This window comes from Stenella coeruleoalba (assembly GCF_951394435.1).
Source record: "Stenella coeruleoalba genome assembly, chromosome: 10".
Taxonomy (NCBI): domain Eukaryota; kingdom Metazoa; phylum Chordata; class Mammalia; order Artiodactyla; family Delphinidae; genus Stenella; species Stenella coeruleoalba.
In genome coordinates this window covers 21,856,879-21,873,506 of record NC_137156.1, presented here as the reverse complement: position 1 = coordinate 21,873,506, position 16,628 = coordinate 21,856,879, and the positions used below count along the sequence as shown (strand labels likewise).

General features: G+C 44.6%; 1 protein-coding gene across 3 annotated transcripts; it reads right to left on the bottom strand.

Moving 5' to 3' along the window:
- Positions 1-314: 314 nt before the first annotated feature.
- Positions 315-16,346, bottom strand: PGBD1 (piggyBac transposable element derived 1). 3 transcript variants are annotated; one of them, XR_013830023.1, is made up of 8 exons: positions 15,916-16,346; positions 13,665-14,074; positions 11,933-12,089; positions 8,302-8,390; positions 6,224-6,353; positions 5,498-5,594; positions 2,871-2,944; positions 2,258-2,392 (listed from the first exon to the last, which is right to left on the bottom strand). XR_013830023.1 is itself a non-coding variant. In XM_079933062.1 (7 exons), exons 2-7 carry the CDS (start codon positions 14,058-14,060, stop codon positions 835-837), a joined length of 2,427 nt encoding a protein of 808 aa, XP_079789188.1. In that variant the 5' UTR covers positions 14,061-14,074; positions 15,916-16,344; the 3' UTR covers positions 315-834. The 3 variants fall into 3 exon arrangements, 2 of the variants coding, with proteins under 2 accessions (XP_079789188.1, XP_079789189.1); XM_079933062.1 differs by lacking the exon at positions 2,871-2,944 and having other exon boundaries at positions 315-2,392; positions 15,916-16,344; XM_079933063.1 differs by lacking the exons at positions 2,871-2,944; positions 15,916-16,346 and having other exon boundaries at positions 315-2,392; positions 13,652-13,785.
- Between the last annotated feature and the right edge of the window lie 282 nt (positions 16,347-16,628).

Here is a 16,628-nt window from a genome sequence, read left to right as displayed (position 1 = left end):
TACTGTAGCTTTGTAGTATTGTCTGAAGTCTGGGAGGGTTATGCCTCCAACTTTGTTTTTTTTCCTCAGCATTGCTTTGGTAATTCTGGGTCTTTTATGATTCCATATAAATTTTAGGTTTATTTATTCTAGTTCTGTGAAAAGTGTTAATGGGTAATTTGATAGGGATGGCATTAAATTCTGCCTGCATTTTAAAATGGCATTCCCGGGGCTTCCCTCGTGGTGCAGTGGTTAAGAATCCACCTGCCAATGCAGGTGACACAGGTTCAAGCCCTGGTCCGGGAAGATCCCACATGCTGTGGAGCAACTAAGCCCATGTGCCACAACTACTGAAGCCTGTGTGCCTAGAGCCCGTGCTCCACAACAAGAGAAGCCACCGCAATGAGAAGCCCACACACCATAATGAAGAGTAGCTCCCACTCGCCGCAACTAGAGCAAGTCCCTGCACAGCAACGAAGACCCAACGCAGCCAAAAAAAGAAAAAAAAAAAGGCATTCCCCAGAGAAAGCTACCAGGAAAAAAAGAAAAGGAGGCAGGATTTCATTCTTTAAATGCACAAATTAATCAATTCAATTCAACTAATAAAGGAGTTCCCAAGTTTGATATCAAAATTAGACCTAGAAAAAGATACCAATAGATTTCAACATTTTTACAGATCATTAACATTGTTATAACAGTTTTTGAAACTCTACATAGATTTTTTAAAAGAAATATTAGTCATTTAATTAATAATTTCATTGTATACATACATCAGGTTTGTTTTGGGTACAATCTGATGTAGTTTTGATTTTTCTGTGTCTTACTAATGTCTGCATTGTATCTGTTTTACCTGCCTTAATCTGACATATTTGCATTATGTGCCAAGTAGAAATGGGCAACATCTCTCCGAAAATCCCCAAGTTCTAGAGAGGCACCTGGGTTACAGGCTCTGTGCAGGTGCCATGCATTGCTCATGGCTACATCAATCATGTAGCTCACCAAAACTGAGTACCATTTCTTGCCTCTTATTCTCACCCTATATTTGGAAATGATCTGTTCCATTTTAGCTACGCCTTCCCTGCATTCATCATACAGTTTCACTATGGAAGGCTGACTTATCTGAGGGATCTCCTTGTCATCGGCAAAACAACATATCTCATTGACTGGCTCTATGCCAACAGCGTTGGAGCACAGACTGATAATACCATCACCATGCCAATGACACAGAATTATCTCATCATTTTCTTCTACTCGGAAATCGAAATACCCCTTCTGCATTTTCTTCATATGTTCTGCACTCATCAGGGGACATTTTTCAGTCCTGTTCTCACGAATTGTTCCTGTTGCCCTCACCCCTTTCTTCTTCAAGGCTGACATCAATTTGACACTTGTAAAGAAGCTATCAAAACACAGGTGATAGGGATAGTGACCTCTCTCTAAAAGAACATCAGCAAAATTCATCACTAGATTTCCACCTAAACCAAGATCAAGATCCTTACCTGCCATCACAGTTGACTCTTCTTGATAGGGCTCAAACCAAACCAGATAACCCTGTGCGGTTGTACCACACCAGACTTTATAGCCAATTCTAATAGGTTTCCCATTCAGGAATTGGTCACTATCAAAGCACTCACACATTGTCTTATCAAAACAATAGTATTCTTCAAGGGGAGCGTACAGGAGAAAATTTTTATTCATTTGCTTTATGAGAGGCCTCAATTTTGTAAACTTATCATTTTGATCTAGGTGGCTATTATCTGCAAAATGCAGGTATGAGAAAATCAATTCAAATCTGTCCCTTCTGATTGAATCTCTAACCAGGTTCTGATCGGCATCAGACATTTCCCAATACATTCCCCTTTTGGGACGCCTCACAAGGCCACTCAAAAGCAGGACACCAAGCACACACCTCATTTCCTGAACTGTGACTTCCAAGTTGACATTTTTCTGAGAAGCATAATTATTGGTTTCACTGACAATCAAGTTGAATGTTTCATCATCAAAAAATAACTCAAAGAGCTCCACTGGGTTCAACTTTTCACTCTTGAGATTCAAAAGTCCAGAATCCAGTGCTGACCAGCTTGGAAAGTTGGGTTTAATGTCTCTTTTAGTCCAGTTCTTCTCTGGGACGCTTGACACCTTTGGTCTTTTTGGAGCAGGCTGAGTCTCAGGCTCGTCATCCTCTTCCACATCTGAATCACCAGAAAATGCGAGGCCTTGGAGCAGTTCACTCACTCGAGCTTTGTCTTTTTTTCTCCCTTTTCGGGTAATGTCTCCTGCAGCATATTCCAGGGATGAGATGTGCATCCGAGCCCACAAGTCAGCAGGGTGACGGTCCTTCAGAGTGTTCAAATGTGCAACTGTTCTTTCAGCAGGAACAGGGGTACTACAAGGGGCCTGGGGTACCCAATCTCTGGGAAAGAAAAAAGAACGTATGCTATAAAAATTCTGTCTCATTCACTGATACAGGATAAATCCACTGACGCCTAAGGATTCTTTTGTGGGGAATACTTCCTTCTCACTCCTCATGTTTCCATGGGGAGGGCTTTGGCCAGACTGAACATTTCTGGCCTCTTCCCACTTCCCACTCACTCCTCATGACTTAACTAATTGTTGAATCTGGGAGAAAGAACTGGGCTGTCCTCTTCAGAAGCCAGTTGCAGACATTCCATGTTCCTTTTTCCCCCAAGATGCATCAGGAAGGCCTATGCGCGGGGCCTATGCTGTCACTATGCGGCCACTTAGCTCTGCCTCTGAGTGGCTTTATCAGTCTAGCTTCTGTCAGTCATAAAGCAGAGGTTTCCAGAATCATCTGTTTTACTGCTGTGTCTCTATCAATTGGTTCTGAATTTGGACAAGGAAATGGGTTGTTATTTACTGAGCCCCCTCACCTCTCACAGAATTTCTGAACATGGAACAACTTAGCCTCCCCTAGTTCTGCATTCATCTGGTGGACGCACTGTTTCTGGGGAGAAACAAAAGAGAAACTCAAACTTATTGCCCTTGGACTGATTTTTATGCAGTTTTCAAGGAAATAAGCTGAAGTTACTAAGATGGAAATTATTATTTTACACAAACTTCTTTAATTCTAGAAATATGCATGTCATTTACAAATGTCCTGTTGGTACATTAAATTAGACCAATTTAAGAAGACGTAAGGGAGGAAAAAGCAGTGAAAAGAGTATGTTGTAATATAATTTACACTATATATACTTGTTTGCTTAGAGCATTTATCATCCTGGGTGTCTTTAATGTCTGCATGTATGATCCATTCAGTAGATCCATCTTAGAGTTCCCTGACATCTTCAACTTCAGGGGCCCTGCTTGAATCCTGTCACTACACTGAACTTTCCACTGGTGAAAACTGAACTCCAAGAGCTCACTCTGTAGCCAATTCCTTTTCACTCTAGCCTCCTTGCACTCTTGTCCCACAACACCTGTTCTTCCATCTCACTCTGACTCCTCCGTTTCCTCCTGCTTTTACCTCCCTTCCTATTCTGTCTAGACCTCGTGATCCATCACCACCTTAGTCCTTCTCTTGCCAGGATCATCAATCACCCTGGCCCAGTGTCCTTCTGTAGTGGTGGGCCAGCAAAACTCAGCACCAGATCAACCCCATCCTTAGTCGTCTCTGTTCCTCACCCAGGAGAGAGTAGTGCCAGAGAAATCAAACAACGAGGTAGACTGACACTGCTAAATATGATGGTCTCCAAAACTCACCTAGTTACTCAACACTGCCCAGAAATCCTTCTCATGCCCTCTCGTCCCTTTCTTCCCTGTTCCCCACAACAGGTGTTTCATCACTCTTCTCAAATCTACCCGTCTATCTCCAAACATGACTTCCTTTCCTACTCCAAAGAGGACCCAGAATTTTTCAAGCAGAAACTTGCTCTTTAAAATGATCCTCTGGGACGTCCCTAGTGGTCCAGCGGTTAAGACTCTGCAGTCCCAATGCAGGGGGGGCCCGGGTTCGATCCCTGGTCAGGGAACTAGATCCCGCATGCCGTAACTAAAAGATCCTGCATGCGGCAATGAAGATCCTGCATGCCGCAGCTAAGACCCAGCGCGGCTAAATAAATAAAATAATAAAATGATCTTCTGTGGCTCCTGTAACTCTTCTCTCTTAGTCTTCTCCTGTCCTCTCTAGGCATTTGCATTTTCTTTCTCTGCCTCTCTCTGATCCACCTCCTCTTTAGCTGGTAAATTCCTGCTTACTCATCAGGGCCTGTTTCAAATGTTACCTCTTCTGGGAGGTCTTCTCCAGTATCCAGATCTCTGTTGGGTCCTCTCCTGCAAGCTCTATCATAGCTACAGGGCACGTCATCATACTGCATTGTGTTCTGTGTTTTCTCATCTGCTGTACCCTCATGTGACTTATTGAAGGTAGGGTCTCTGTCTTATACATGACTGAATATGAGTGATAAAATGCTTGCTGAATGAGTGGGGAGGTTGCTGGGGGTGCGGGGGGGGGGTACACTCAGTCTCTGACATCATGATGGAACACCAAACCTAGAACATCCTACCCCTTCAGACTTCTTGTCACGTGAAACAGTAAGGTATCTTGATTCTCGGAGGCACTGTGAGTGATGGTTTCAGGTAAACGTACCTGACAGACACAACAGCAGGTTCCTATTCTCCAGTTATAACTCTGAGCTAAGTCACAGTGTTCTTTCTCTTACTTTAGTGCAGCTTGGCTCGGAGTTCACCAGCTTTATGAAAGATCTTACTTCTCTTCTTAGGCTTCAAGACATTTCTCTTTTAACTGAGATTTAGCTCCCTGTTTCCCTAAGATGAACAAATGTCAATAAGGAGAATCCTCATCCCCTGCCCTACTCTTCAGTGTAATTATCGCACGCTGTTTCCTTTTTCTTCTTTCCTCACGTCTCCAAGGAGTTAATGGCCTCACCAGAACCCAACCTTTGCTCATGATCCAGTCCCTCTCTTTCTGCTTTAGGAGCACCTATGCTAGACAGTCATTCCACAACCAACACTCATTAAGCACCCACTACTATCTTTAATTTGTCCTTTGTCATCAGCTACTCTCCTTTTAATCCTTGCTCAGGATTCTCCTAATGGAGGTCGAAGATACCCTACCTGTCTTCCCAAGTCCTCTTCCAGGTCTGATGATATTTCTTTCTTAACCATCATGGCAACAAACCTTACCTGCAGACCTCACTCTCTTGTCTAAATCCTCTGCTTCTCTATCTTCTTTTCTTTCTGGCTTCAGTATCTGTAGCCCCACAACATAAGGGAGCCAGGGGAAGAGTGATCAGGCAAGGTAAACTGAGTCAGAGAGGATTCTTGGAGGCAACCGTGTACCAAATAGAAGTTTTGTATAATTATGATATACTGACAGGTCACCTCCTTGGCGTGGGACCTCCTATGATCACAGAAGTGAGCATTACTCTTTCTGTATTATTCCAGGGAAGCAGGCTTTTACCAACTGGTTTCTCTAGTTTCATTTCAATTTCTTCTCACATCTATAGGATTTGTTCTACTTAGGACCATGGACACTCACCTGTTGGGTATTCCTGAGACCTCAGCACCTCGTTCCATTTCTTCAGAAGTTTCTTGCTTTGTGTTAAACAATCCATCTTTAGTTACAACTTCTTCAGCTAAAATAATATGTTAATAATTTAAATGTCATTTGTTGCCTGAATCTAGAAAAACAATCTCTAGGGTAAGGAATAGGATGTTCCAAATTAAAACAAACAAAAAATCAACAGGTGTACCAGGAGTGCAGTCACAACAGTCCTAAACATGTGGCAGAGTATGGGAAGATAATAAGAAAGGTCAATTTGCAGGGGAGAGTATCTAACAGGGCAAAGCATATTACATATGGACAGTAGTGCTCACAGAGAGTGAAGAAAACTTCCTCTGAGGTAAAGAAGGGATCAGGCAGAGGTGTTTGTGGAACTTTCAGGTATTAAGGGATGTCTGAAAATGACAAATTATATGGGACCCTTGAAAAGGGAAGAAAAAAGGGAGCAGAGGAGAAGATGTTGAGGGAATCATGATCAGAGAAGATAACAGCAAGAATCAGTAGTGAGTAGCAACAGAAGAAGATAAGGGGACTGGGCGGGATTCAAAATGGCAGGGGCTGAGAGAAGTGTGGAAGCAGAGGCCAGAAGAAGGGGAAGGAAGGGTGAGGGCATGTAGGAAATGTGGGTTCACAAGGGCCGAGTCAGGGTTAATGATGGGAAAGGTGAGCACAGCTGGGGACCAGCCAGAGGCCTGTCCTTACGCATCAGACTGATGTTTGTAACCTTCTCCTGAGCCGAGTTTCCACAGAGGTTCCTCTGGGCCAGACTCAGATGTGGCCACTGCTCTGGGACAAGGCCCTGGGCTGCTGCTTCCTCAGTCTTCACTGATGTCTAAAAAGGCAAAAAATGGCCTCTCAGTCTTCACTGTGGTAAGGATAAGGGGTCTAGGTGTGAAGGGTGTTGAATACCACACTGCAGACCAGTCGAACCAAGCCAACCAGCAGGGCCCTGCTCTCTCCGAAGGTCTACGGGACGACTGTCCTGCCTCTCTCAGCTTCTGGGGGTTGTCAGCAGTCCTGAGTGTTCCTTGGCTGGTAGATGCATCACTCCAGTCTCTGCCTCTGCCGTCACATGGCCTCCTCCCTGTGTGTCTCCCTGTCTTCACATGGCCTTCTTATAAGGACATCGACCGTCGGATGCTGGGCCCACCCTCCTCCAGTAGGACCTCACCTTAACTTGATTACATCTACAAAGAATCTATTTCTAAATCAGATCACAGTCATAGGTACCTGGGGTTAGGACTTCAATATATCTTTTCGGGACACAATACAAGCCATAACTTCATCTTAGGTCTACTTCAATTAATGTTATTTTTCTCTTTCTCTGGCTGGTCTTTCATTATTCGACTCAATGCTAGTTTCATTCTACTGTCCACCCACATCTCTGCCCTTTCATTTTCCTAGCCTTTTGATCTTCTTATTCCTCCTTAATTCAAACCTAATGATTACACATCAGTGCAAACGTTTAACTACTTTGTTATTTCTTGGTGTGATCATGTCCAAACATTTGCTTTTTTTTTTTTTTTTTTGGCAGTATGCGGGCCTCTCACTGTTGTGACTTCTCCCGTTGCAGAGCACAGGCTCCAGACGCGCAGGCTCAGCGGCCATGGCTCACAGGCCCAGCCACTCCGCGGCATGTGGGACCTTCCCAGACCGGGGCATGAACCCACTTCCCCTGTATCGGCAGGCGGACTCTCAGCCACTGCGCCACCAGGGAAGCCCTACATTTTTGAAATACTTTTTTTTTTAATAAATTGCTTTTTGTTTCTCCATTATATAGCATTTTAGATAATTATATTGATTTAAATATACATATAGGTAAGTTTTACTTGCTATACATTTCTTTTCAAGAAGGTGAAGTATTTGTTAAGAACAGGAGGCACTGGGTCTGATAGGATTAAGAACAAATTAAAAGTCACAGAGTGGGGCTTCCCTGGTGGCGCAGTGGTTGGGAGTCCGCCTGCCGATGCGGGGGCTGCGGGTTCGTGCCCCGGTCTGGGAAGATCCCACATGCCGCGGAGCGGCTGGGCCCGTGAGCCATGGCTGCTGAGCCTGCGCGTCCGGAGCCTGTGCTGCACAGCAGGAGAGGCCACAACAGTGAGAGGCCCGCATACCACAAAAAAAAAAAAAAAGTCACAGAGTGAGGAAAGGACTCCATGAAGACCCTGTTCTTGAGGAAACTGACTCAGCAGCAGAGGACTTAAATAGGAGACTTAAATATTTTTTAACTAAATGACTAGGAAAATGATTGGACCACTAAGAGAATAAGGGGGAAAAAAAACCAAGAGTCTATTTTGTGAAGATGTGAAGTTTTGCCTTGGATACACAGAATTTCCATTATCATCACCAAATATTAATTGGGTATGTGCAGAACACTGGGACTATAAGGTAACATGAGGAAGAGTACTGCTTCTCAGACTGGGGAGAGAAACCAGAGACCCCCTCAAAAGATAAAACATCAGTCACTGAGCATCAGATGAGTAGAGGCACTTTCTGAAACCAAGGGCCCAACTCTGCCCCTTATTCTCATACCTTGAGATCTGATGTGCCTCCTACATACGGTATGGAATGAGGCCACTGCATAATCTATGTGATCTATGTGAGCTCCCCGGATGAGGCATAAGTGGTCTGTGATATTCTGTGACAAGGTGAAGGCAGAGGGACGGTGCCACCTGGAAGGCTCCAGGGTGAGCAGTGTGAGCCGAGAAAAGGGCAGGGACAGGTGGTCGAGGGAAGCAGGGCTGCGACTGAGGTTCGCATAGCCCGGGCACCGTGCTCACCTGGGACCTGGCTGAGTTAAACCCCGGTACTGCTGCCTGGTCTCTGGGATTCTCTTCCTGGGGAGGGGCTGGTCCCTGGGGAGCAGGCCCTGTGGAAGGAGGAGACAAGAGTCCTGAATGAGACACAATGGCTTTTACGAGAGAGCCCTTTGTGGGCGACCCAGACCCCAACTCTTCTTACGTTTGTTAAACATCCAGGAACTAAGATACAGATCTTACGCTAGAACATCATATCTGCTTTCATTCTTTCAGAATTCTAAAACTTTAGGGTCCCTACCCACAAAATAAGTGGTGTTTATGAACTCATGAGGTGCTCTACAGTGATGCACTTTCACATTCATAAAGAAAAATTAGAAATCATTGATGAAAATAAGGAGAGGGAAGGCAGAACTTGGTGATAAAGGAAACATTAACCAGAGAACAAAGAAGAAAGAAAAGAAGTGGAGAACAGAGAGAGAAGGCAAAGGGGAAACAGGAAAGCAGATAAGAGGAAGATGAAAAGAGAAAATAAAGATACAAAAAATAGAGTTGATAGTGGGGGAGGCAACGTATGGGGGGAGGCAGGGGGTAGATGGGAAATCTCTGTACCTTTCTTCCAATTTTGCTTAACATAAAACTGCTCTAAAAAAATAAAGTCATACATGTACACCTGAAACTAACACAACATTGTAAATCAACTGTACATCAGTAAAAAAAGTCACACACACACAAAAACAGTCATACATACATACATAGAAGAGATGCTAACCCTGAGCTAGGAGAACTTTTGAGAATCTGCCACACTGGAAACTGTAACAATAATTCAGACAGTCATAATGATTGCAAGGTGCCAGGCACTGCACTGTTACTTAAAAAGATTCTTTCCAATTCCTTATCTGTACAATGGGGAGAACACAGTCTACTTTACAAGGTTAATGAAGATTGAGGTAACATAAAAACTCTCTGTAAAAGCCCTCTGTAAGTTGTAAGACCCCACACAAGGTAATGTATCATTATTTTTCAAGATGGCAACAATATAAGGAGCCCAAAATTACTAAATGAAGAGCACAGGGGATAATTCTAACCCAAAATATAACACAGAACATAGTACCACTTTTCCTTGCTCCAGACACAGTGGATCACTGTGTAATCTTTCTGTTGCTGTTGTTTCGTATCTAGAGCAAATAAGGCTTGCTAGGACAATAAAATAGCCTTGCCCCTGATTCACTGTTACTACCTTACCTCCCCACAACGCATATATGCCAAACAACCAACAGCTTAAAAAGCGCAGTGTAAAGCAGGTCTGCTGTCAGAGAAAGGGCTAAGCTGAGGAGGGGCAGGATGGCAAGAGAGAATGGAAGGGGGCAACGGTATAATGCAGTGAGGAAAGAGAGCAACAGCAATGGGAAATTTGAGAGAGCAAAGGTCAGATCAGACTCTGTGTTTGCCTCTTATAATCCTCCTGAGGTGGAAAAGCATTAGGGTTAAGCCTGGGAAGAAGGCGGAGGAATGTTTTCAAACATATTAAAGTTCACTACAAATACCACACTGATCTGTTGCTCTGTATCTCTGCCAAAGACAGAACAAGAGAAAATGGGCTTAAGTTGCAATGAATAAAATGATCTCAAGGTCTTTTCTACTTCTCCATCAACATATCGAAAATTTACCAATGTGTCTGACCCTAAGAATCGATCACATTTGAGCATTAAGAGACTGGCAAAAATAAAGTACTCAATAGTTTTCATTTTAAATCTAGTGTTCCACGACAGGTGAGAATGAAATACTATATACACACAAATAACACAGTCACTATAAATCATAGTTTTGATTTTAAAAAAGGGCTTCAGTGGCACCCAACTTTTTAATGATAAAGTCCAAACCTCCTGGCCCCAACTGACCTTCCCATTCCCCCCACCCACTCTTTCCCCTAAACAGACCCCACCATCCTGTCATGCTGGTTGACTTAGTACCCCATTGAAAATACTAGCAGGAGAGGAGGGAATGCAGGTAGCCTGGGAAACTGATCTTCAGTTCATTTGGTCGCAGGTATCCTGGAGAAATGTGCTTGGGTTATGACTAGTAAGCAGGGAGGCCCTTAGCCAGTCTCCAGAATATTTGGGAGGGCCTTAGAGGGTATAAAAAGCCCTTGAGAATGACAGGGTGTGCTTCCTAAAGGACAACAGAGCAACCTGATTACACACACCACAGCAGTGGCGCATCGCACGGGGACCTAGAGAACCAAAGAAGCCCCCCCTCCGCCCAGTAGATGCTGCTGGAGTCCAGTTCTGAGAGCCAGCTCATGCTCACACGAAAGAATCTTATATCCTATGACCGCTGTTATCTTTCTGTCAATTATCATCACCAATCTGACAAGTACCTCCATTCTTCATTACCCCCTCCCCCTCCACAGTCAAAGTGAGATGAAACTGATTTCAGCAGATGCATGTTCATCATCTCATAGGTAGATGGGAATACTCACCCTATGCCTGCTCCAATGCAAATCCTCATGTATCAAGGCTCAATGCAAGCTCATGACTCCAGGAAAGCTTTCCCAACCCCAGGGCCGTAAGGCTCCCTACCACGTCTAAACTTCTTCACGTAAAACATTTGGGCTTCATGTCATGGTGGTTTTTAATAACCAAAGAAATAAGACAGAACTATCAATCAAGTAAGTAGGGAAATATCAAGTTCTATTTATGCTCCAATGGGTAAATATCACAAGTAATCTGAGCCTCATACATTTTCTTTTATCTCCCTTGAATGTTTTTAAATCATTTATTATATGAACCATTTATTCTGCACTTAATATCAAAATATCAGTATTCACAGATCACCAATGTGGTGACTGTAAACCAATGTGGTAAATCATGAAGTTGTGTGTGTCATTTTGTATGCCTTTTCTAGGGAAGAGAGTTAATCCTTTTCAATAAATTCTGGGGGAAAATGATAGCATCCCTCACCACAAAGGTTAAAAAACATTGCACTACGGAGTTCTGAGGTCTCCTTTTTGAACGATCTGTATACTTCTGTGTGTTCTCAAACCATCTGCAAACTGCAGGCCGCAGACTTTGCCTTCTTTGCACGGCCTATCTTACTGCACACAGCTGAAATATAACCAGTAGCTGGGATGGATACGGAAAGTGAGAGAGCCGTGCACACAGGAGGGTACACTCCAAGTGCAGGAAGGAGAGAACCTGTTTAAACCTAAAGCTGTATGTAAATTACTGAAAGATTAGAAGCAGGGAGGCTACTGAAGAAAATGTTACCATGGGGAAAAGACAAATTTATGGAAAGCTACCAAGTAAATATTTAAAATATTCACAAGTGTAGAATTAGAAATGTGGAATAGAGATATATAGTAAAGAGAGAATCTTGGTCAGAAGGTCACGTGACTTAACTCTGCCTCTGTTGACCCTGGTCAAGTCACTTAAACTCTGAGTTTTGGTTTTCCTAACTATTAAGGGTGTTGGATAAGAATATCTTAGACTTCTAACATTTTACAATTCCAAATGTTTTTAAAAGTTTGCTTAGGTATAGGGCTAACAACAACAACAAAAAAACCCCACAGATAAACAAGCTTTACTTAGAAGGCCATGCACCTGCCAGCGGCCTGCTCCCAGTGTCCTTACTAAACTCACCCTCCGGCACTCACCACTCACTTCTTGGGCGACCTCTTGGTGGGGCTCTGGGGGTTCACACTTCAAGGTGGTTACCCCAGGCAGTAGCTGGGGCCTCTGACACCCCAAAGAGGTTCCTTGATATTCTGTCACCGGTAGGTGCATATCCTGTCCCTGAGTGTAGACAGAAGCCTGGGGACAAAAGGTTCACTTTGAAAAGGAGGGAGACACAAGAGGGAGGAGATATGGGGGTATATGTATACATATAGCTGATTCACTTTGTTATACAGCAGCAACTAACACAACATTGAAAAGCAATTATACTCCAATAAAGATATTAAAAAAGAAAAGAAAAGAAAAGGCATCCTGGTGGGAACTGGACCCAACAGCAGTTAGGGATATCCTCAAGGGAACACCAGAGAAGCTCCATTTAATCCTTAAGCAGCAGCAAGTAAGACAGAGTAGCAAGACAGAGACTTGCTTCACTCATTTGGCGAATATGGGCTGAATGCCTACTAAAAGCCAGGCTCTGTTCTATGTGCTGGGGATATAGTGCCAAAGAAGAGACACAAGACAGGCAAAAATCCCTGCCTAGAAAAACAAAACAAAAACCCAGATGGTTGCTTAACTAGTGGGTGGAAGTTCAATGAGAAATAGGATATGTACACTGTCTCAAAATGTCTCCCACAAATTTCTTATTAATTACAAAGGGGAAAATGGTAACTTTATAGTAGAGAAATCTGACAGATACCACCTTGACCTCATCAGTAATGGGACAATCCATCACCATGTGCCTCCTGATGTGATGCACTGAGGAGACCACAATGTCACTTCTGTGGTATTCTAGCCAAAATGCACAACCTGGGTCTTATCATGAGAAAATACAAGGCAAACCCAAATTGAGGGGCATTCCAAAAAATAACTGGTCTGTACTCTTCAAAAATGTCATTGTTGGGCTTCCCTGGTGGCGCAGTGGTTGAGAGTCCGCCTGCCGATGCAGGGGACATGGGTTCGTGCCCCGGTCCGGGAAGATCCCACATGCCGCGAAGCGGCTGGGCCCGTGAGCCATGGCCGCTGAGCCTGCGCGTCCAGAGCCTGTGCTCCGCAACCGGAGAGGCCACAGCAGTGAGAGGCCCGCGTACCGCAAAAAAAAAAAAAAAAAATGTCATTGTTATGACAAAGGAAGACTGAACAACCTTTCCAGATCTAAGAAGACTGAAGAGACGGCAACTAAATGTAATGTGTGATGCTGGACTGTATCCTGGATTGGGGCAAAATTGTCATAAAGAATCCTACTGGGCTATCATGGATGTATCTAAACAAGGACTACTGTTGAGGTGATAGTATCATAAAAATTTTAATTTCCCAAAACTTGATAGTATGTATTCTGGTTATACAAGAGAATACCTTTCTTCTTCAGAAATACACACTGAAGTGTTTAGAGATAAAGGGGTATGGTATCTCCAACTAACTCCAATCTCAAATGGTTCAAGAAAAAAAATGTGTGAGCCTGTGTGTGTGTGTGTGTACACATATATGTACATATACAGAGAGAGAGAGGGAGCATGTGCTCACACACGAGAGGGGCACATCCTGTAACAAATGTTAACAACTGGTGAATCTGGGTGAAGAGTACACAGTAGTTCTCTGTACTACTCTCCCAAAACTTCTATAAGTTGTAAATTACTTCAAAGTAAAAAGTTAAAACTTAACAGACAAATGTTCGCCATTACATCTCCCAGGCCACCACGCACATTCTCTTCCCACCTGCTGTCCTGAGGCTCCTGTGTCTTTCTCTAGATTCTCCAGCACTGTCACTGCATCTTCCCCGCTCTCCAGAGGATACACCTGCACCCAGGCCTGGAGCTCCTGGGGCAGGATGGTCAGGAACTGCTCCAGCACCAGCAGCTCCAGGATCTGCTCCTTGGTGTGGGTCTCCGGCCGCAGCCATTGATGGCAAAGTTCTTGGAGCTGGGCCAGAGCCTCCCGGGGCCCAGTTACCTCCTGGTAGCAAAACCGCCGGAAGCGCAGGCGGCAAAGCTCCAGAGTGTGGGAGCTGCTGTCCTGTGAGCTGCACATCTGCTCCCATGTGGGATCTTCCTCCTTCACTTTCACAAGGCTGTCTCCATTCTCAGGAGCGGGGCCTGGCGAAGCTTCATCCATGTTGACCTTAAAGGCTAGAAAAAGGTTCACTTAGCTGAGGTCTATGCTCCAGAAATGTTTTTCCAAATGTACATCTGAAGCATAAGAATTGATCAGTAACATAAAAATTATAAGAGCTTCAAAACTCTATGTAACATACTTATATTTTTGTCCCCACTCTAAGTGATGCTCAAAAACTGAGCCTGCTTGTCAATATTATCAGTGAAATTAATGAGAAGTCTACCTTGAATCCTAAGGGAGCTGAGCCCAGAGGCAAGGGATGTAAGGTAAGGGACACCAGGGAAGAAGGGTTAACAATAAGAATGCTTGAGCAGCTTATACTTTAGATGGAGGGAAGGGATAATTTGATCCATGGAGGAGCCAGATGGCTGCCTTTATGGACAGATTAATATACCCTTAAAGTTCATCTATCTCTGCATATTTCTCACAGAATACTCCACCTTAAATGTAGGTGAGGTAGACTGTTTCCAAAGCCTCCATCCCCTAAAACCTGTTATGATGAGATTTTGTCACTTTTCTCATCATGAGGTGGAGTCTACTTTTCCTTCCCTTGAGTCTGTGCTGACCTGTGACTTGTTTTAACCAACAGAATATGGCAGAAATGACAGTGTAAGAGGAAGTGCTCTTGTAGTGCCAGACACACAGCCATGAGACTTCCATGCTGTGAGAAAGCCCAAGCTAGCCATGCAGAGGTCACGTGGAAGAGAACCACGGAGCCCCAGCTGGGCCCAGTCCCCAGCTGATTGACCAGCAGCCACATGAGTAACTCCAGTAATACTGCCCAGTCAACCCATAGAATCATAAGAATAAGCTGAGGTTGTTTTAAGCCACTAAGTTTGGGGCTTTATTTTTTTATGTAACAATAGATAACAAACGGTAGAAATACTTCAACTTCTGTTTCTCTTCTCACCTGTTCCTTTTGTGATCGCAATCAAAATTCAATATGTCTCTATTCTAAGAACACTTAAATCTCTGTCTGGCTCTGACTTGCCTTTCGTATTCCAAACTCACATCTTGGGCCTCTCCTGCACTGTAATTTCAACACACCCCAAACTGAAATCAGAGTCCCCTCAAAGCTGCACTCACTCTGTATTTTTCAGTTTCTACTGGCATCACCACCACCTTCCATGCATTCAGGCTCAAAACCAGCTTACATATATTATATATAATCACCCTGAGTTCAGTCAATTCTTCCTCCACAACGCCTCTTGTAGCCACTCCTTCCTTTTTACTCCTGCTTTACGATTTACATTCACTATTACAATAATTTTCTGTGTGGTATTCCTGCCGCACCACACACTCCATCATCACTGGATCGATATTTCCTAAAGCACAATTCGAAACATATTCGACACACCTGTCCCACCAAAAAGCGGGCTGAACTAAATTCAAACTCCCCAGGATCTGATCTTAACTGAGTTTGACTTGTGTGTTTGTCACTCGATAAACATTTATCAAGCACGTCATTTTCCAAGCATAACGCTAACCCCATAATAAAAGACATAGACCCTACCTCCAAGAAAGCCATCGTCCTCCCAAATGCCTCGTAACACTGCCAGCTGATACTCAGATTTGTTCCACCAACCTTGTAGTTTATGGCCACGACCAGTCTTCTAACGGTATATTCCCAAGGCTCCGTGCAAATGCCACCCCCAAACCTAATGTACAGACAGTCTTCTGTCCTCTGAGCCACTCAGGTGGAGGGTGTTCCCATGGAAGTGAGCCCAAACCTGCCTCACCAACCCATTTCCCTCTCCAACCCGCATTACGGATCACACCCCGCACCACCGCCACCACCCCTGCCCCTTGAGGACAGGGGTTTATCTTTGCATGACCTCAGCGAGCCCAGGCTTACCTGGTATTCAACAAATACTGGCGGACGTCTTGCCGGAGGCACGTAGATGTACTGGGATGTCGGTAGCCGGGACCTGCGACGGGCCCAGAACGCATCTTACTGCGATTGCCCCCCAGCTCCTAGCGCTTGGCATATAGCGGGCACTCGGTGAGTGAGCGTCTAATTGCTGGTTAACGGACCAAAAGTTCAAGGAACATGCACAACGAAGACATGGCCGACCGGAGGGCGGAGGCCCGGCTCTCCACAGTCGGGATGAGCCAGTCGCCTGTCCCCGCAGGGCCCGGGCGTCTGCCGCTTCCGGCCGTCGGGACCCGGGGTCAGATTTCCCCTCCTGCCGCGCGAGCAGCCGAACCTCAGCCCGGCCGGCTCCATGCCTCTCTAGGAATGCGGCCGCACGTCTCACTGGTGCGCCTGGCGGACCCCCGCAGCCCCGCCCGCCCTGCTCAGTTGCTGAGTCCCCACCAGGCCATGGGGATATTCCCAGCCTGCCCCTCATTTCTGCAATCATTTCAATTAAAAACCAACTCGATGATGAAGACAAAACTGAGTTTCTGTCTTTAGAGTCCTCACAGGCTGCTGGGGGAACAGATTAATAACGATTACAATACAGCAAGCAGCACAAATTTTAAAAACTTAAATATACAGATCATATATGTACAATTAAAACACAAGGTGCATAGAAACTATAAAATGAAAAGTATCCCACTCCCCAT